The sequence below is a fragment of the Pelodiscus sinensis genome, chromosome 31 (assembly GCF_052426305.1).
Source record: "Pelodiscus sinensis isolate ZL-2025 chromosome 31, ASM5242630v1, whole genome shotgun sequence".
Classification (NCBI taxonomy): domain Eukaryota; kingdom Metazoa; phylum Chordata; order Testudines; family Trionychidae; genus Pelodiscus; species Pelodiscus sinensis.
Genome location: NC_143082.1, coordinates 4,186,622 through 4,207,500, shown reverse-complemented (window position 1 = coordinate 4,207,500; position 20,879 = coordinate 4,186,622). Strand labels below are relative to the sequence as shown.

Sequence of the window (20,879 nt, the reverse complement as noted above, 5' to 3'; positions counted from 1 at the left end):
TTACCCAGCCCAAGTCCTTTCTGTGCCCTGGTCCCGCCTGCCTGGATGCGGACGCGCCGAGCAGCTGCCTGCGGCAGTGAGGGGAGGGGGGGCGAAGGGCTGGCGGCTTCCAGCCCTTGAAATAGCTGCGTATCCGTAGCGCAGGCTGCAATAAAAGGGCGAGGTGGGCAGGGAGCACTCCTTCCCTCCTCCCGCCCAGGACGAAAATGCAGCCCCCCCGCAGGAGAATCCGGGGGGGGAGACTGCCGGTGCCGCATGGATGCGGCTGGGGAGGCGGCCCTGGAGACACGCACAATGGCTCCCTTCTTGGGGGATCCCTCTGGGGACGGGCGGGGCCAGCCCAGGCAGCCCTGACCCGGCTTTTTCGGTGGCACCAGCCGCCTCCTAAAACAGCCGCTGGCTCCCCTCTCGGTTTGCCCCCCAGCGCGGCAGGGCGGCGACCGGAGCCCCGCCGCGAACATGGCTTCCGCTGCGGGGGAAGGCAGGCTGGCGTGACGCGCGGGGAGCGGGCCCCGGCCCTGTCTGGCGCGGCCTCGCCCTGCAGCTGAGTCACCAGCGAGGCAGGCCCGGGGCGCAGGGCCGGTGGTCGCGGGATTCCAGGACGCGCTTGGCTCTGGCAAGGCGGGGATCGAGCCGAGGCAGCCGCCCAGAGGGGGCAGAAACGTGGCAGCTGGGCTGCGGCGTCCTGTGGTCTGGCGCTCGCTTCCCAGGCGATGCCGGACAACACAGGGCGCCCCCCCCCCCGCCTTTTCCTGGCCCAGTTGCCCGGTGCTGGGCCGGCAAAGCCCGAACCGTGCGCCAGGCTCCGCCTGGGCGGGGAGGTGCCCCCTGGGTCTAAACGTGGCGCGGAGCTGAAAGGACTCGGCTGAATTGCACCTGTTCCGTGGGCTCCGTTCCAGTACGGAGACCAGCCCGTGGTCCTGGTCTGGGGGGGAGGCCTCCCCTCTGACCACCCTTAAAACCTTGCCGGCCGCTCCCCTCCCTGGCTGCCCAGCCAAGCCGGGGGGGGGAGGGGGCTTGGCTCAAAATGCGGCGCTGGTAGGCCAGCTGGTCCCTGGGGCCAGACCCGCCCTGGGGGACTCTTGCCCTCTGGCGGGGTCTGGCACTTGGAGGTGCAGCTGGCTCTGGGGTGGGCGCCCTGCACACCAGGGCACAAACAGCCCAGCAGTGCCTCCAAGAGGCGGCAATGGGTCGCACTGGGGGAGAGGGACCCACCCAGCCCTTCCCCACATGCGCTGTCAGCTGAGCTTGCATCCCCATCGCCCGCCCTTTGTGATGGGGGAACTGGGGGGCGGGGGAGAGGCTCTCCTAGTCCAGAGTCATTAACCTGCCATGGCCTAGCACAGGGGTTCCAGAGTTGAGTTCGTGGGGCAAAGGTCAAAACTGGCAGGAGGTGGCAGCTCGGGGCAGCTGGCGGCTCGGGGCAGCTGCCGGCTGGCACCACTTGCCAACAGGGCGTCTCCGGGCGGGCGCTGCGAACAGCCGGGTGGGGGAGGTGGCTCTGAGTGTCTCCTCACCGTGCAGGGTGGCCCAGGTGCGGGCGGCTTCGGTGCTGGGGGTGGGGGGCTGAAGATGGCAGGGCGGGCCCAGAGCATCTTGCGAAGTCACTAGGCGGGGCAGGAGGGGGGGAAGGCCCATGACACCATGCTGCAGTCAGGCCCATGCCATCTGCATTCAGGTGGGGAGGTCCTCGGGTCACCCTCGTTCTTGGGGTTTGATCTGCGGAGTCAACCTGGCAGCTCCTCCAACCTCTGCTGGCCGGGGGCCTCCGCCTGCCAGAGTGGCTGGTGGGGCTGGCTAGGGTGGCTATGGGGCTGGTGAGCCAGCCTCAGCGTCTGCCCACCCCTGGCTAATCCCGCTGGGCTCGGAAGGCTCTTAATCAAACCAGGAAAGATTTGCTGTTTGGTGGATCTAGCTCTGGGGGGAGGAGACTGAAACAGGCATTTTCTTATGACAATAACAATGAAAGCAAATGGCGGGGGGGGGGGGTTAAGCAGTCGCTTTGTCTGTCTATGCCTTGACACCCCTACTCCAGCCTGCCCCATAGATTCTGGTGCAGGGGGGGGCTTAATACAGCAGTGAGGGGTGCAGGGTTCCGTGCAGCAGGGGGGCAGCTCTTGTCCAGAAATGGGACCCCGGCTCTTCCCCACAGGCCCCCTGCGGGCAGAACAAAGCTGGGATCTGAGCTGCCCTGCTCCCAGTGCAAAAGGGCTGGCGTGGCCCCTCCCCCTGTTTAAATTGCCTGGCTCTTTAAAAAGCCAAACCTGGGGAGGGGGGAGTGTAGGGGGGAGGAATCTGCAGTGGAGCTGGCTGGTTTATTTTTGGAGCCCTGCTTGCGGGTGGTCATGGGGGGAGGGGCATTCAGTGGAATCTGGATGGGGGGAGCTGGCCCCGTAGAGGCTGAAACTAACACAAAGGCTTGTTTTGCCCCCTTGGGTTTTCGGGGTTCCCCCTGCTGCAGCCAGTTTCCTGCAGCCCCCCTTCCCTGAAACCAAGTCGCCTTCACAGCCCCCTATGGCAGCAGGGAACCCCTGATGTGGAGGGGTGAAGCCAGGCAACAGGAGTAGTTCCTTCTGCATATTTTTATTGCATCCTGGGGGGGCTCCCTAAATGTACCTCGATTCTGGCCAGCCGGGATCCAACCTTCCTTTCTAGGCAAGGGCCCTGCTGCCTCGTCACGCCCCGATTTCAACCCATGGGGCGCTCAGGCCCCTGCAATATTGACCCATCAGTAGGGGAGACTTGTTCCCCTTCTGTGCCTCAGATCTGTAGAACCCCCCCCCCCCATTATGGCCACGGGGTGTGTGTGGGTTCTAGCCTGCACTCCAGGGTGGAGTTTAGTGGCAGGAGAGACCTGGGTTCTTTTCCTGGCTCTGGAAGGGGATGAAGGGGGTCTGATGGGGGGGGGGGCTCCCCCTCCTGCAGCATGGGGGGGAAGTGGTGACAACAGAGCCCTCAGGCCAGGCAGTGGCTGGGGGAGTGTGTGTCTGTCTGTCTGTCTGCTGGCTGTCCTAGGTGGCTTTTTTTTTTTTTAAAAGGGCGGTGTGAGGTGTCTGCTTTGCTCACCCTGCCCTGTTCCGCCTTTGCAAATTCCCTGCCCCCCCTCCCCCCCACTTCCTGTGTAGCAAGCACCGGATATAAATAGATCCGGTGGCAGCGGCTGCGTGTGTGGGGGGGGTGCATGTTGAAAGAGGCTGGCGCTGCGGCTCCATTTTAGAGCAGTGCTGCAGAAAGGCAGGGCCCTATCTGGGCGGGGGCTGTGTGTGTCCGTCTTCATCCTCCGGACAATGCATCCGGGGGAAATCCAGGCAGATTGCTTTAGATCTCAATGGGCATCTCTCTGCGCACAGCCCTGATTGCTGTGAGGGGGGAGGGGCAGCGGGGAGGCAGGACTCCTGGGTTCTCACCCCTCCCTCCCAGGCCTGTGGGATCCATTGGCTGGCAGAGGGAGGGGTGGGGGGGCTGGCTGGCTTCCAGGCCTGGCTCAGGGAGGGGTGGGAGCCGAGAATCTGGATTCCTCGGTTCTGCTCTGACAGCATCCGATCCTGTTTCATTCGTTAACTGGTTAAACAGTCACATCCCTACCTGGGAGGAAACTGGTTTTGTGGGTACAGAACCGGAGTGGGACTCCTGGGTCCTCCATGCCGCCTCTCCCCCACTTCCACCTGGGAGGGTAGGTGGGTTAGACCCGCCGTTCCAGACGGACTCCATCACCCGTCCAGCCAGCTGATCCTCAGACCTACCCGCCAGGCAGGGAGCTGGTCCATGAGGGGAGCCAGTTGGAAAAACCAGCTCCCCTCACGGACCTGCTGCCTGCCACCCCTGATATAGAGGCAGCATCATGGGGTGGCTGCAGCCCCTGCCTGGGGCTGGGGATAGTCTGAGCTCCCAGACCCTGTGCAAGCAGGAACTGAGCCAGGCTGCCTGGCCACTTAGCTCCTAATGTGCTTGAAATGCAGAGCCCCAGCAGACGGAGGTCCAGGACCCAGCACAAACTGGGACTGAGCTGGCTGGCCAGCCTGCTAAAAAAAAATGTATTGGTGGATGGGGATGCATGTAGCCTATAGCATTAACCGGTAAGCTTTGGCTTATCGGTTAATCGATTCCTCTATTCCATCCCTAAGCCGTAACGGGCGGTAAATTCTCTGACCATTTGGGTTGTAAGCACCCGATAGGGCTGCTGAGCCCTTGAAAATTGAGCTCTAAACGCCTTTGAAAACTCGGCCATTCAAGCCCTCTGCCTCAGTTTCCCCACCTGTCCTTTCTCGGCGGGGTCCCTTTGTCGTGTGTGAGCGTTTGAGGCCGGGCGTGCTCTGCTTGGTGTGCATGAGGACCGTAACGCTGCTGCTATTTTAAATCCATCCGAGGCGTCTCCCAGGACAATGGGGTAAAAAGCGAATTTCTCCTCTGCCCAGCCAGCCGATTCGGAGACCGCTAAAACAGCCAGTGTCCCTGTCGCGGGCGCAGAGGCCGGCTGCGGTTAGCCTCGCTCGGGTGACCGCTCGATCGATAAATGACCCTGCCATCTCCCCTGTGGAGGTGCCGGGGCAATTGAAAGCAAGTGCGACAGGCTGTTTACCGTGAAGGCCACGTAGACTCCGGCACTGGGTCAGGTGCTGCTAACTTGGGGGACGGGACGGCGGGTGTCTTGTTCAGCCCCCTCCCAGGGAAGGGGGGCTGCGACAGCAGTTGTCCAGCGGAGGCGGCCATGGCTAGAGCTGGTTCAATGGCCATGCTTCAGGGCGCAAGCCAGTCAGCCGCTCATGGTCAGGAAGGAATCGTCCCCTTGCGCGTGTCGGCTGCGGACGCTTGGGTGGTTTCTCTGCAGCCGGGCTGGATCCAACCTGTGCTGCCTTTTTTCCCCCCTGCAGTTCTGGGAAGTCATCAGTGACGAGCACGGCATAGACCCCACTGGTACCTACCATGGCGACAGCCACCTCCAGTTGGAGAGAATCAATGTCTACTACAATGAGGCTTCAGGTACAGTCCCTGGGGGGGGCTGTCTCTCCCCACAGCCGGTCTGTGGGTAGTGGATCTGGAGGGCTCTTCTCCCCTCCTCCCCCATTCCCAGGGGGTGCTTAGCGCTTCCTGGCTCGTTCCTTGGTTAATGCCACATGGGGAGGGAGGTAGCCTGCTTGGCAGTGCGCCCTAGCGGGTGGAGCATAGGACCAGGGTGTAGGGACTCCGGGGTCCTATTCCCCAGCTCTGGGAGGAGGGTGGGGTCCAGTGGTCCTCTGGGCTGGGCAGGCAGGACTCCTGGGTTCTCTCCCCTGCCCTCACTTGGTGATCGCTGGCTGCACCAACTTGGGGTGGGGGGCTCAATATTGGTCTGGCTCTGTGTAGCAATGCTTTGTGGGGGGAGGGTCCTCTCCTCTTCCTCCCCCCCACCTCCTGAGGCTGGCCCCTCCGCCAGCCAGAAGCTCCCAGGGCAGATGGCAAAGCTGCCTGGGGTGGCCCAGCCCGGCCTCCTGAAAGCGCCTGATCTGTCTCCCCTCCAGGTGGGAAGTACGTGCCCAGGGCCATCCTGGTGGACCTGGAACCCGGCACCATGGACTCGGTCCGATCCGGGCCTTTCGGGCAGATCTTCAGGCCTGACAACTTCGTTTTTGGTAAGATGGGCGGCACCACGGTGCTGGCGCACTGGGGGGAGCCGGGGGGGTGGATCTCCAGCCAGGGCTATGCCTGGGGGTGGGGGCATTGGAACTGGGACGACCCCCCCTCACTCCCCAGCCAAGCCATGCCCCTCCTCCGCCCTTCCCCAGGCCTCTACCCTATCCCGCCTCTTCCTGCTCGGTCCCCGGCCCTGAGGGTCTGCAGTCGGTCACAGACCCGCCGCTGGGCAAGGCCCGGTTCTGCCATCTGAGGCCCCTGCGTCTTCCTTCGCCAGCCGGCACTGTCCGGAACCAGCCAGCTTCTCCACCGCTTGGTGGAGGGTCCTGGGGGGCGGGGTCCGAGTTTCAGGACCAGTGGGAGTCCCTAGAGCAGAGGTGGGGAATCTTGTTTGGGGCAGGGGGCCACTGACCCACGGGAAAATCAGTTGGGGGCCACACACAAGTGAGAAGGGGGGGGGGGGAACCAACCTCAGGAATGTTGTCCCCAAATGAGAAGCAGGAAAAACAAAACTCCCCTCAAGTCCCTGCTGAGACTTGGGGCCGACCCTTTGCCCCAGGTGGGGTTGACTCTTCTGGGGGCCCTGGAGCTGGTAGGTTTTGTGGGGATCCCCCTCCCCCCCCACTCCCATTAACCAATGGGTGCGGCGCTTCCCTGCAGCATGCCGAGCCCCTCCCTCCCCTTGCCTGGATCAGGCCTGCGAGGCTCCCCCACCCACAGCGGGGAGTCGGCACTGACTCCCCTGCATGGCCGGAGTGCCCACATCCGCTCTCTCTGCTGTGTGGGCAGGGAGAGACGACCAGGCCCCAGCCGTGCAGGCCGGATCAAGGCAATCCGTAGGTTCCCCTCCCCTGCAGTGGTCTCTCTAGTCTTTTCCATGCATGTGCGGAATACATTTTTATGTGCGCCAAGGCATGTGTGAACGGGCACCACCAATAGAAACCCAGAACCTAGCAGTGGGCATGTTACTAATCAGCTGGGTGGCATTTGAATGTCTCTGGAACACCCCGCTCACAGGGAACACTGACCCCTGCCCTAGAAGGGGGTAATGGTTCTGACCCCCCCGAGCTACCCAGGGATGGGACTGTCTCCCCCACATAAGCCGGGGGGGGGGGTGTTATTCCCAGCTTGGCCTGTTTTCTCCCAGCTGGTGGCTGAGAGCTGCTGACCCTGCACGCCCGTCTCCACCAAGAGAGAGCGACAGTAAGAGCATAAGAATGGCCATACTGGGTCAGACCAAAGGTCCGTCTAGCCCGTGGGTTCCCAAACTGAGGGGTGTGGCCCCCTTGGCGGGGGGGGGGGGTGAAGTAATTCCAGGGGGGTGCAGGGCGTCCCAGTGCCCCTCCCCCCCGGTCAATCCCACCCCCAGTTTTACTGCAATTCTTTTGGGAGGGGGGGTGCAAGGGTTTCTCAAAAATCAAAAAGGGGGCGAGATGCCGAAAAGTTTGGGAACCACTTGTTCTAGCCCAAGGATCCTGTCTGCCGACAGTGGCCGATGCCAGATGCCCCAGGGGGAATGAACAGAACAGGAAATGATCAAGCGATCTCTCTCCTGCCATCCGTCTCCACCCTGTGACACAGAGGCCAGGGAAGCCATTCCTTACCGATCCTGGCTAATAGCCATTAATGGCTTTAATCTTCTTGAATGTGTCTAGTTCTCTTTTAAACCCTCTTATAGTCCTACCCTTCACAACCTCCTCCGGCAAGGAGTTCCACAGGTTGACTGTGCGCTGCGTGAAGAACTTCCTTTTCTTTGTTTTAAACATGCTGCCCATTATTTTCACTTGGTGGCCCCTAGCTCTTATATGATGAGGCAATGGTCCATTTCACTCCTGCTTCTGAAGGACTCCTGTCCCCATCTCCTTCTCCCAGACCAGTGTTTCTCAACCAGTGGTACTCAAGACGTTGGGGGGGCGGGGGATGTCAACACAGCTGAAATTTGGAGAACTGAATTTTTGTCTTAAGTTTTGCAGCGTCTTATTATTTTTGTACTTCTTACACCCGCAAATTTCATCACCCGCCCAGCTACAATTACGTTATTTAAACAAATGTGTTGCAATGGTAGAAAAAATGTTGTGTCTGAAAGCTGGAGGTACTTAAATCTTTTTTTAAAAAAGGGGGGGGTACTTTATAAAAAGGTTGAGACGCTGTCCCAGACTGCATAGAGCAAGCAGGGGAACCAGGAATTGGGCAGGGGAGGGAGGGGAACTGGCCTAGCATCCGTGACGGCTCTGACTACGGACCTGCCGGGATTTAGCAGCACAGCTCATCCCAGCTGGGCCCTGTTCCCATTTTTGGGAAGAAGTGGGGCCTAGTGGCTAGAGGGTGGGCTGGAGAGGGGGCCTCCTGGTTCTGGACAGCAGCGTGCTCTAGTGGTGAGAGTGGTTGGGGCGCCCGGACTCCTGGGTTCTTAGAAAACAGCCTCCTCCCTGGAAAAGGAGCAGCGGGATCCAGGGTGGGGCGGAAGACGCTTGGGACCTGTGCGTCTCCCTTTTAATTACTGGGCAGGGCGCTTTGATTGCCATCCCCCACCCGCACGGCCTGCCTCGTCAGGGAGCCCCGGGCCTGGCTGATTCATTCCCCTCTGGGGTTTGGCACCGGCCGAAGAGCCGTGTTCGTTGAGCTCCCTGAGCTGTGAGCTTCTGCGGGAGCGTCTGAGCAAGGGATGGAGCCCAGAGGAGCTGGTGAGAGGCTGGGCTCCCCCCTCCCCCGGGCTCAGTCCTAGGAAGGGTTTCGGGCCAAAGTTGAAGACCCTGTTCGTAGCAAGCCCAACTGTGGAGATGGCTTGAAGGGGCTGGAGCTCCAGTTGGGGGGGGGGGGGGGGGAGGCGTGGTGCGCTCTGGAGGGGGCCAGAGCCAGTCTGGGCTGGAGAAGGCAGTGCCTGGTTGTGTGGCAGCAGCAGCCACTGGGGATGTAATAGTGGAGTCGAGTAACCTAGACAACATGCATTTCCTGCCCCCCCCCCCCCCCCCCCCCCCCCCCCCCCCAACAGGAGCTGCTGCCACTCCACGCCTCTGGATTAGAGGTGCCAGGCAGCCGGTCTGGGAGGGGAGCTGGTTTTTAAACAGGTTCCCCTCACAGCCCAGCTCCCTCCTGCACCCCCCCCATGCTGCTGCCTCCTGCACCCCCCCCCCCCCCCGCGCTGCTGCCTCTGATACAGAGGCAGCAGCGCGGAGTAGCGGGGGACTTCTCTGAAGTGGGGCTGGAGCGCACCAGCTGCCGCCCCGCCCCCGGGGACTCTAGACTAGTCGACTCACCGATAAAAATTCGTGCGGTTACTCGACTATTCGATTAGCCAAGATTGAACAGTCCTAGTAGCCGGCGGGGGTGTTGGCATGTTTCCTGCGTGCTTCCTTCCTAGCCCACAAGGAGGCCCCTCCGGCGCGGGCAAACGGAGCTCCTTGGTCCTCTGCCCCATCCCGCTGAAAGGGCTGGTCGTGCCTGGCGCCCGTGAACTCCCAACGAGCTGTCCAGGTGGCAATCAACCCTGGGATCCTGCTGAGATCCCAATACCCAGGATGTCCGTCAAGAGTGGAGTCCTATCTGGGCTGGTGGGGTGGGTTCTGGTGTAGCCTAGGGGATTGGGCACTCACCTGGGGAGGACAGGGTCGTGGGTTCGAGTCCCGCCTCCCCCAGGTCGGGTCAGGATGGGATGGGATGAGGGACAGCCGGGCGGCCCTTGGTAGAGGGTGGAAACTCACCCCTGCTCTATACAAGCCTAAGTGTTCCTGGAATGTAACTGAACCCCCCTCCAACCCTTTGCTTGCCTAGGTCAGAGCGGCGCTGGTAATAACTGGGCTAAGGGGCACTACACAGAGGGGGCTGAGCTGGTGGACTCCGTGCTGGACGTGGTGAGGAAGGAGGCGGAGAGCTGTGATTGCCTGCAGGGCTTCCAGCTGACCCACTCGCTGGGCGGTGGCACCGGCTCGGGCATGGGCACCCTGCTGATCAGCAAGATCCGGGAGGAGTACCCCGACCGCATCATGAACACCTTCAGCGTGGTGCCCTCACCCAAGGTCTCCGACACGGTGGTGGAGCCCTACAACGCCACCCTCTCCGTCCACCAGCTGGTGGAGAACACGGACGAGACCTACTGCATCGACAACGAGGCCCTCTACGACATCTGCTTCCGCACCCTCAAGCTGACCACCCCCACCTACGGCGACCTCAACCACCTGGTCTCGGCCACCATGAGCGGTGTCACCACCTGCCTTCGCTTCCCCGGCCAGCTCAACGCCGACCTCCGCAAGCTGGCCGTCAACATGGTACCCTTCCCTCGCCTCCACTTCTTCATGCCCGGCTTCGCCCCCTTGACCAGCCGCGGCAGCCAGCAGTACCGGGCCTTGACCGTGCCGGAGCTGACCCAGCAGATGTTCGACGCCAAGAACATGATGGCGGCCTGCGACCCCCGCCACGGGCGCTACCTGACGGTGGCGGCCATCTTCCGGGGCCGCATGTCCATGAAGGAGGTGGACGAACAGATGCTGAACGTGCAGAACAAGAACAGCAGCTACTTCGTGGAGTGGATCCCCAACAACGTCAAGACGGCCGTGTGCGACATCCCGCCCCGCGGGCTCAAGATGGCCGCCACCTTCATCGGGAACAGCACGGCCATCCAGGAACTCTTCAAGCGCATTTCGGAGCAGTTCGCCGCCATGTTCCGCCGCAAGGCCTTCCTCCACTGGTACACCGGCGAGGGCATGGACGAGATGGAGTTCACCGAGGCGGAGAGCAACATGAACGACCTGGTCTCCGAATACCAGCAGTACCAGGACGCCACGGCTGAGGAAGGCGAGTTCGAAGAGGAAGCGGAGGAAGAAGTGGCCTAGACGGTCCCATGCCCTCCGTCCCCCCCGACGTGCACACCTTGTGCCCACCCATCCGACTGAACTCATGGACCATGTTGCCCCGACTGGCATAGACTCTGACCCTTCTCCACCCAGCTAAAAGCAAAGAGCTTGGTGCACACCCTGCCCCCTACTGGTAGGATGGGGAAGTTTGAGGTGTGTTGTGTTGTGTTGAGGTGGGGGGAGGATTCCTTGATGTTGGTCGGGAACGGCAGCACCTAATAGGTCTAGGTAAAAACACCGTTGGTCCCTTCCCTTTTCATCCACCCATCTCACCCTCCAGGCATACACCTTTCCCGCGGTGAATTCTGTCTGTGTCACGTACAGTCATGTGATTTCTTTTTTTAATTTAATTTTATTTGTATTTTTTTTTTTAAATTTCCGGAGAGGAGTATGCACTAACTCGTCACTTGCTCGGTTGTTGGGGTGTTTTTTTTTTTTTTTCTTTGGTGGTGGTTGTGCTGAGCTTAAAATAAAAATTTGAGGATCATGGAACTCCTGGGGTGGTCTTGAGGGAAGGGGCAGGGTGAGGAATTGATCTGCAGGGTGGGAATTCCCCTTTTCTCTCCTCCCCTCCCCCCCGCCACGTGCCCTTCCCTCCCTCCCTCCCCACAGTCTTTCTACTTTCGAAGCAGCTGGTCGGTGTGTGTGTTTCCACAATAAAATGTTGACTAATCTGAGGTGCTGGCGTGCTGGTCTCTCTCTCAAAGGTGTGCCCGTTTGCGGTGGCTTACAGGAAGTGCGGCCTGTATTCGACTGGCGAACGCCACCGTTGGGAGCGAGTGAGTCCATAAGTAACCACAGGTGGCCGGGAGCGTTTGCGCTTCGAAGAGGCTGCTTGGTCCATCCCGAGGTGTCGAGAGACGGCACCAAGCGACTGGCTCTTCCAAGGTGCAGGAAAACTCGCCGGTCTTGGGTTTTCCTCTCGCTGTGCCAGGGGAATCTTAATCCCCTATGTTTCCATGAGGTGGGAAAGCCGATTTTCCACCAGGCTGGGAGGACATGGGCCGTCGGCATCGGCCACCAGACGCGTAAGTTCCCTGAGCGTTCGCCGGCTCGGCCGCTCACGGCTCCCGTTGGCCACAGTCGGCTGTTCTCAGTCACTGGCTTGTTGCCCACCCCTGCGCTGCTCATCCCGGTTGTGCCTGGACTCCAGTCCTCCAGCTGTGTGTGATGGAGGCCGGCTGCCAGGAAGCTACTGCTCAGCCCCACCTAGAGCCAGCTAGGCAGGAATGAGGCACTAACCCCGTGAGCTTGGGACTCCATTGCCCGAAGTCTGGGCTGCTGTCCCCGTTCCTACTGGCACTCTCAGGACCATGGGCCTTTAAGTGCTGCAGTGCCATCATAACGGGGGCCAGGCGCTGCCTACAGATGCTGTCCAGTGACCCCCGTATTACAGGCAGCTGGAGGCATCTTCAAGCTCACAGAGGGAGCCTGATAGAGGAGGGGTCTGTCCTGGGTCTTGCAAGGCCTTAACTAGTGGATCCCCCCTCAAACACGGCCAGGCTGGGTCAGAGCTAAGGTCCTTCTAGCCTAGGGTCCTGTCTGCTGACAGTGGCCGCTGCCGGGTGCCCCTGAGGGAGTGAACAGGACAGGGAATCAGCAAGTGAGTCATCCCCTGTCACCCATTTCCGGTTTCTGACACTACAGAGGTGCAGGACACCGTTCCTACCCATTCTGGCTAGCATCCACAGATGGACCTAACCTCTGAATGTATCTCGTTCTTTTTTTGAACCCTGTTAAGTCCTGGTCTTCACCCCCATCCTCTGGCAAGGAGTTCCACAGGTTGACTGCACTGCGTGAAGAAACAATTTCCTTTTTAAAAAAAAAAAAAAACCCTCCTCCCTGTTAATTTCACGCGGTGACCTCTAGTTCTTGTGTTTATGGGAACAAGTAACCAACATTTCCTTAGTCACTTGCCTGTGGGGTGTGGCTGGTTGGGTTGGGGGAGGCAAATGGCACCCAACATGGCTCATGGATATGCAGCCCTGAACTACTGAACAGAAAAGGGGTGATATACAATTTCTGTCTTGAACAGCTTATGGCCCAATAAATTCAGCTTGCTGGGGAAACTGAGGCTCAGAGAGGTGAGGTAACTCCTCTCTAGTCACCTGGCAGGTTGTTGGGACTGGAACACAGACGAGCTCACCCGCCGTAGCCCCTGATCTTGTGCTCTAGGCCTACCAACTGGAGGGATGGCTGGCAATGTAGTTTGAACTAAGAGGGAATTACCCCCCGGGAACACCTTAAAGGGCAGAGGTAGATTCTCCCTCCCTGGTAATTTGGGACTCAAGCTGACTTTTTTCTAAGCAGGGTTCTTGGGAACAAATTCAGCCTGTGGCACAGGCCTAGGCAAGGGTCTTTTCCCAGGAAATCGAGCTGGAGTGTCTGTGTGACAGGGCTCCCGCACTGCGGGAAGAAACTGTTGGAATTTTCCGCCAAGCAGAAACTCGTTTGCCCTGGCTCTAAGGGGGGCCTTTCAGTAATTCCGTGTCTGAGGCGGGGTCTGCGCCCAGAAAGGCCGGGCCATGGGGCTCTCTGCCGGGCGTTCCTCCTTTCTCGTGCACTTTTGCTCTGAGCTGCTTGCTCGATGCACAGCTTGATCTTTGCTTGAGGCCCACAGGCGCGGCCACAATACAAGTAAATCACAGCGAGGAAAGCGGGGGAGAAAGGAGAGATGTTAGTGCAGCGTCTCATGCAGAGAGGCGCTTGATTCCCGTTACAACCCAGGGGATTTGGGCACCTTTATGTTGCACTTAAAAGTACTGCATGGGAGCTTTTCGGGGGGGGAAGGCAAAACGCCACATTTATTGGTAACGCAGACCTCAGTCAACCCTTAGCATAGGCATATGATATATCACAAGCAGTCTGTCTTGTTACTGGTAGTTGCTCCCCCTACCTGCACGGGCCAGGTGAGTTAGATGGGGGAGGGGTGGAGGCAGGATGCTCCCAGACGAGACAAAACCCGGGGTCCCCCTGCAAGATGCCTTAGATTGATATGGTCTTCCCTCTCCTGCAGATCTACATGCAGTTAGACAGCTGTGGTGCCTTTTTCTGGGGGGGGGGAGGTGTCTCAATGCTGCCATGTTCCCCTCCAAGGAGAGGTGCCCCCCCCCCAAAAAAAAAACAGGCCCTAGCTCCTGACTCCCAAGGTGCCCATAGGTCCCGGTTTTCTTTCAATGAGCCCTCTTCACAGGTCCCATTGTTCTGGATCTGGTTTCTGTCCCCTAGAGGTGCTTGATTTCCACACCCTTTCCATTCACACATTCGCTCCATAGGGCAATCCCTGAATCAAAAAGGGGTACAAAGTCTACAAGGGTATGTCTACACTAGCCCCCTAGTTCGAACTAGGGTGGCTAATGTAGGCATTCGAACTTGCAAATGAAGCCCGGGATTAAAATATCCTGGGCTTCATTTGCATGTTCACGGGCGCCGCCATTTTTAAATGCCCGGTATTTCGAACTCCGTGCCCGCGGCTACACGCGGCATGGGCTAGGTAGTTCGAACTAAAGCCCCTAATTGCAGGAGGAGTAACAGTAGTCCGAATTAGGGGCTTTAGTTCGAACTACATAGCCTGTGCCGCGTGTAGCCGCGGGCACGGAGTTCGACTACCGGGCATTTAAAAATGGCGGCGCCCGGGAATATTCAACTAAAGCCTGGGGTATTTTAATCCCGGGCTTCATTTGCAAGTTCGACTGCCTACATTAGCCACCCTAGTTCAAACTAGGGCAGACATACCCCAAGATACAAAGTTTCCATGTAAAAAGGCTTAATACAAAGTTGCTGTGACCTATAAGAAAATAGACAAAGTTTCTATATAAAAGGACTTAATACAAGTCCTTCAAGGATGGGTTGATTGAGTTCCGGTTGGTCGTGCTTTGGGCAGGGGGCTGGATTTGTTGACCTGACGTCTCTTCCAGCCCTGGGATTCTATGATCCAGCAAAGCTCAACCCTTATTACAATGCTAAACGGACTTGATACAAAGTTAAAATACAAATTTCAGTGAGAAAATGATTAATGCCGAGATCAATGAGCTGTATCTACATCAATGACTGTGGCTCCTAAGCTCATGTGAGAAATGTCCAACCTAAACCTCCCTTGCTTCAGTTTAAGCCCGTTCCTTTTTGGCCTATCCTCAGAGGCCAAGGAGAACAATTTTGCTCCCCCCTCCTTGTAACATCTGAGGAAGTGGGTTTTGCCCAGGAGAGCTCATGGGGCTTTATATATTTTGGGTGCCCCATACAGGACTGGCCGCAGTCAATAACAGGCTCCAAGGCCCTGATGTTCAGCCAAAGTTCCCGTGGCATCCGTGCGATTCAAAGGGGCAGCTGCGGAGAGCCTGGGGTCAGCTGAGAACTTCCCAGCTGACCCCTGTTCCCATGGCCTGCGCTCCCCTTGCACAAACACACCCGGCCGGCAGGCGCGTTGGGTCGCCGTGGCACGTGATTGTCCGCGAGGCATGTGGCTGCCCTGCCAAATGTGTGTTCCCAGCCCCGATGCAATTTTGCCGCTGCTGAGCGACTTTGCGGCCTGTCTTGGGAAAGATTGTGCTTTGGGGCGGGGGCGGGGGCGGGGACGATGCCTGGGGCCTGTCCTCAGCTCCGGGAGCCCAGGGAAGTGGCTTGCAACCTCTTTTCATTCCTGGCCCCCTAACAAATGTTGGATGGAGGTGTGGAGTCCTTTGGAAAGTTCAGATCTAATCTGCAGACTGCAAATCACAGACAGAGGGGTTGGTGCAGGGAGACTGGGAGTGAGGCCTGAGTTTTGTTCTCAGCTCTGGGAGGGGAGTGGGATCTAGTGGTTATAGTAAGGGTGGGCAGGATTGGGAATCAGGACATTTTGGTTCCACGCCTAACTCTGAGGGGGGAGTGATGGCTAGTGGTTAGAGTGTCGGGTCTGCAGGGTTCCTAACTGGACTGAGGGCCACAGAAGAGGTCAGGGAGTTGATTTGTGGGATTTAGGGAATTCTGGACAGCTGTGTTCTAGTCCCAGCTGGGGCAGAGAAGTGGGGTCTAGCGGTTAGAGAAGGGAGACCCGTGAACACCCCTCCAAAGATTCACACCTATACACCAGGGACACACACTCTACCCCTTGCAGAAGCAGTGCTCCAACACGTGCCCTGATACAAAACACACATGACACCCCAGCACCCCTGGGCGCACCATGCCCCTCACACGCCTGTCACACGCACAGAGAAAATACTCGCTCTGATCCCAGACCCCGGTACAGGGGCTGCACCCCCGACAACCAACACGCCACGCACATGCTACTGCCATGTATGCACCAGACATGCTGCTCGGACGTGTCTCACGCTCACACGGACAGCAGGCGAGGCACCCCGCACGTGGGGGCCGCGTAGACACCCGCCCGGGCACTCGCCAGGTGCTGCGGGGGCTGATGCTCCGTGGGAGGGCGGGAGAGGCAGGCAGCTGGCTCGGACATGGCCGGGGGCTGGGAGATGGCAATCTAGGTCAGTGTCATACCGAGGGGGGAGGGGAGGCTGCAGGGCGCCAACTCCCCCACCCCCCACACCAGCCGCTTGGAATGAGGTCAGCGCCTGCCTCGCCCGGCCGCGGAACAAAGTGGCATTTGTCTCCCTGCCAGCTCTGCAGGGCAGGCAGCCGTGCAAACGGGACCTGATTGCCATGGGACCCCCCACGCACGCAGGGAGGGGGGGCATGTAACCCCCCTGCAGCATAGATCCCCCCCTTTGTTACAAGATTCAGGCTGGCCGTGGTGCAAAGGGGTCCAGCCACGGGCGGGCTGAGCGCAGGGGTCGTTTCAGGACAGCAGGACGGGGTGGTGTGTGCCTTGGCGGATTTCTTGGAGCTGAGAGGCGGCCCATAGCTGGGGGTGGCGGGAGATGAGAGTCAGGACTCCTGGGTTCTGTTCTCAGCTGGGAGGGGGTGGATAATGGAACAGGCTAGGCAGGGAATCAGGACCCGGGTTCTAGCCCCAACGATGGGGGTTAGGGGGTGGTCAGGACCCCTGGGTTCCATCTCTGGGGCTGGGAAGGGAGTGGGGTGTAGTGGGCTGGCACCCCTATGCCCCCACTCTCCTTCCAGAGCTGAGCCCACTGGGAGTTTTGAGCCCCTGTCTTGCACTTCTGTAAATTTCCCCACCCCCATGAATGATACCAAATTTTTTTTTGGGGGGGGCACATACACAGCCATATAAGCTGATCTCTCCATGTGGCTCACCAGAACCAGCCACTGAACCAGAAGAATAGAACATAAAGGGGAATTAACAAGCACCACCAAACTATTTACACTCCCCCTCAGCCAGTGCGCCATCCTGCTACTCCCACAGCCGTATTTATATTCAAGGCCAGTGCCACCCCCCTGGCCCAGACTGGCCTTGTCCCGCCCGTAGTGGGAGGAGCTTACTCTATATAAATAAGGCCCTGAAATTCACAGCCATATAAAAAAAAAGCACATCATGGACCATAACATCTGGTCTCGCTTGTGAACTCGGGTCTTTTGTGTGCTTTTCCCCTTGATGCTACAGGTTTCACAGGAGATGTGTGTTTCTCAAATAGGGGGGCCTGACCCAAAAGGGAGATGCAAGAGACTCTTTTTTTTGGGGGGGGGTGTATTGACACCCTTACTTCAGGGCTGCTGTACGAGCTGGATAGCCAGACAATGGTGGTCGTTGTCCAGACACCCAGCTCTGAAGGCAGCACCCTGCCAAAAGCAGCGCATAAGGGTGGCAACACCATCCCATGCCACCCTTACTTCTGCGCTGCTGCTGGCTGCTGGCGGTGAGGCGGCCTTGGAATCCCCCGTAACTCCTTTTCGGGTCAGGATTCCTACAATTACAACACTGACATTTCAGATGTAACTAGCTGAAAGCATGACATTTACCATCAACTCCTATGACTGTGAAATTGACTGTGATTTTGGATTCCTTCCCCAAACCCTGCTCTTGTAGGTAAAAAATAGCTCCGTTCTGGATGAATGAGGTAGATTATTAACTACACCCATTTCTGGGGGAGTTAGGGGTCCCTAAACATATTTTGTGCTGATTAACTTTCATGGCTGGGGGGGAAAATCACTTAATGGTGGGTTTGTTGGGTGGGCGGGGTGATAGCATAGCCATCCTAAGTGCAAAAAATCACACCAGGAGTAGGCCCGGAGACTGTGTTGTCTAAAATTATTTTGGGAGGGTGGAAAAAGCAGATTCCAATCAACCAAAAGATTTAATGAATTTGTCTTGATTTCGGCAAAACGGTTTTGGTCCAAAACGGCCCTGCCGTGTAAAAAGGTCTAAACATTTTGATGTTTCAGGTGAAAAAGACATTTTGTAGAAAATTTTCCTTCGTGTTTCTTTCAAACAAGTTTTGAAGCGCTTGAAACTGAAAGAAAACATGTTGTTTCCACTTTTCAATTTGCTGAAATTTTTCAAAAATGTAGGGGTTGGGGTTTTTTTTCCAGTTGGAAACAAATTATTAAGTATTATTATTAATTGGAACTACCAGTGAACCAAAGAAACAATCCATGTGTTTCTCCAGCTCTAGTCAAGTCCACCCAAAATCACAAGATTGGTGTAAACAATTATGAGATTTAAAAACAAAAAACAAAAAAACCCACGTAGTACATTTGGGGTTCTTCTGTCCAGCTGCCTCTTGTTTTCTGTAGCTCGCACGCAGGTGACATTTAAAAACTTTTCTCTGTGAGGAGGAGGGCTCGACATGCACTTTTCCCCACCTTCATGTGACTCTGGGCTTTCAGAAAAAACGTGAGACATTGCCAGAGTTTGCAACACCGGACAAATCCCATTTCTGCACGTCAGCTGATCTAGGCTGCTGGTTCTTATTCCAGAGTTTGCAAACCCCCCCATCCTTGTTATTCCAGGGGCTCTCCACTTGATCCCAGCTAAAAGGGGCCTGGCAGGCCCTTTGGAAAGGGGTCGTGTTGTGGTCAAGTTGAGGAACCCTCGTCAGCTGTCTGGTCAGCCCTGGGAGCGTACCAGCCTCTCTATACCAAGACAGCCTGCTTTGCCCTCTGGCAACTCACCCGGTTTCATGCACGAGACTCCTGGATTCCAGTCGCGGCTCCAGGGTGCCAGCTAAGCTGCATCAGGGCAAACAGCAGGAGGATGTCGGAAAGTGTGTCCCCGTTACAGGGTGCAGCTTTGGATCAAGCTCCTGTATGCACCAGATCCCAGGCCCCTATTGAACGCCCCATTTAGGGCAAGAGGGCCTGTAGGCTGCCCTGTGACTGGATCGAGCTTTGGAATCCTGAATCCCTCCCCTCCACATTAGACCCTGCCCCTCACCCAGAGCATGAGAAGGAACCCAGGAGTCCTGACCCCCCCCCCCCCCCCCAGCTGTAACCACTAGGCCACAAATAATCCCAGGAAATGAATTTGCTGTCTAGGCACAGAAAATGAAACTGACTGGGCTTATGTCCCAGGCAGAAGTAGGTGCAAAAGGGAGCATCCCTTTAAGTTAACCCTGAGTTACCCACAAGCGTGTATGTGATGCCTTACCAGGGATCTAGGGGGAAATTGAAGGTTCTGGCTCCCAGCCGGCTGGCCCCAGATGTCGGTCCAGAGCTGTATTTACTACTGGCCGCCTGCTGACCTGCCACGCCTGCTGGTGGAAGAAATGGCACAGCTCTGCCTTCCGGTCAGGCTCTTCCAATGGAGGCCCTGCAGCCTAGTGGATACAGCAGGTCGCAGGAGGCCTGGGTTGAATCCCTGGCCCACTGGAGGATCTTGGGCATGTCACTTCCTCTGTGCCTCAGTTTCCCCCGCTGTCAGGCAGCGATGCTGCTGCTGACCTGGCCGCCTTTGAGAGCTGGGTGTTATTCACTGGTGCAACGGGCCGAGCGCACCCTCGTCGCTGAAGTTTTCAGGCGAGACAGAACCTCCTGGCGCCTGTCGAGCCCCATGTGGGGACGGATCCACTGGGCAGCCCCAGCAGGGATGGGCTCGTTTTCATCTTGGGGTAAAGGGGGCGGGGCTGGATAGGGCTGTCCTAGCCTCCCTACATGGAAGTCGAAATTACCTGCTCTCTCCTCTCCACCAGGCGTTGCCAGGGGTGAGCTGGCCCAGCTCCGTGAAGAGCCACTGGGGTCAGCATTGCTCCGAGGGGAGAGCACCCCCTGCTCCCTGCCGCACAGCGCCCCCTGCTGAGCCCCCAGCCTGCTCCCTGCAGCACAATGCCCCCTGCTGAGCCTCCCATTCCTGCAGCACAGCGCCCCCTGCTGAGCCCTCCCCCTGCTCCATGCCCCACAGCGCCCCCTGCTGAGCCTCCTATTCCTGCAGCACAGCGCCCCCTGCTGAGTCCTCCCCCTGCTCCCTGCCCCACAGCGCCACCTGCTGAGTCCTCCCCCTGCTCCATGCTCCACAGCGCCCCCTGCTGAGCCTCCCATTCCTGCAGCACAGCGCCACCTGCTGAGCCCTCCCCCTGCTCCCTGCCCCACAGTGCCCCCTGCTGAGCCTCCCATTCCTGCAGCACAGCACCCGCTGCTGAGCCTCCCATTCCTGCAGCACAGCGCCCCCTGCTGAGTCCTCCCCCTGCTCCCTGCCCCACAGCGCCACCTGCTGAGTCCTCCCCCTGCTCCCTGCAGCACAGCGCCCCCTGCTGAGCCTCCCATTCCTGCAGCACAGCGCCCCCTGCTGAGCCCCCCCATTCCTGCAGCACAGCGCCCCCTGCTGGGCCCTCAGCCTGCTCCCTTCAGGACAGCACCCCCTGCTGAGCCCCCCATTCCTGCAGCACAGCGCCCCCTGCTGAGCCCCCAGCCTGCTCCCTGCAGCACAGCGCCCCCTGCTGAGTCTCGCCCCGCTCTCTGCCCCACAGCGCCCCCTGCTGAGCCCCCAGCCTGCTCCCTGCAGCACAGCGCCCCCTGCTGAGTCTCGCCCCGCTCTCTGCCCCACAGTGCCCCCTGATGAGCTCCCGCACTCCTCCCTGCTGCATAGCACCCCCTAGTGCCGCACTGGGGCATTGCCATCAGCACTGATTGACAGGGAAGAGCACCCCCTACTGAGCCCCTAGCTCCACATTGGGGTGAGCAGTGAGGGCCAGGACCCCATCTTGTGACCGCACCCCAATCCCTGGAGCACAGCACCCCCTAGGGCCACCCTGGGGCCAGCGTTGATTAAAGTGGTGATGCGTGTCCCCCGTTGACCCCCGGCAACATCCTGCTGCCCATCCAAGTTCTGAGCTGGCACATGGGACCTTCTGTGATCTGCAGCAGGGTCTCCAAGGAGCAGGGCAAAACCAGACACTCCCCCGCCTCCGCCATCAGGACATGCATGTCATTGCTGCGTGCCTCGGTTTCCCCCTGTCAGGGATAATACTGATCTGACCGCCTTCTCTTCACGGTCTGACCCCATTCTCCTCCCCCTCACGATGCCCCCTCCCCCCCCGCCGCCCCAGCCTGCCAGGTCCCCATTGGGTGTCACAGCCCTCAGAC

At 58.7% G+C, this 20,879-nt stretch overlaps 1 protein-coding gene across 1 annotated transcript in view; it reads left to right on the top strand.

The window, feature by feature from the left end:
• Positions 1–11,137, top strand: part of TUBB4A (tubulin beta 4A class IVa) — an 11,573-nt gene extending 436 nt beyond the window's left edge. Inside the window, exons 2-4 of the mRNA XM_006124752.5 lie at positions 4,872–4,980; positions 5,499–5,609; positions 9,382–11,137. Coding sequence (XP_006124814.2) covers positions 4,872–4,980; positions 5,499–5,609; positions 9,382–10,439 — 1,278 coding nt within the window. The 3' untranslated portion in view covers positions 10,440–11,137. The remainder of the gene's footprint in view (positions 1–4,871; positions 4,981–5,498; positions 5,610–9,381) is intronic.
• The last annotated feature ends 9,742 nt before the right edge of the window (positions 11,138–20,879 follow it).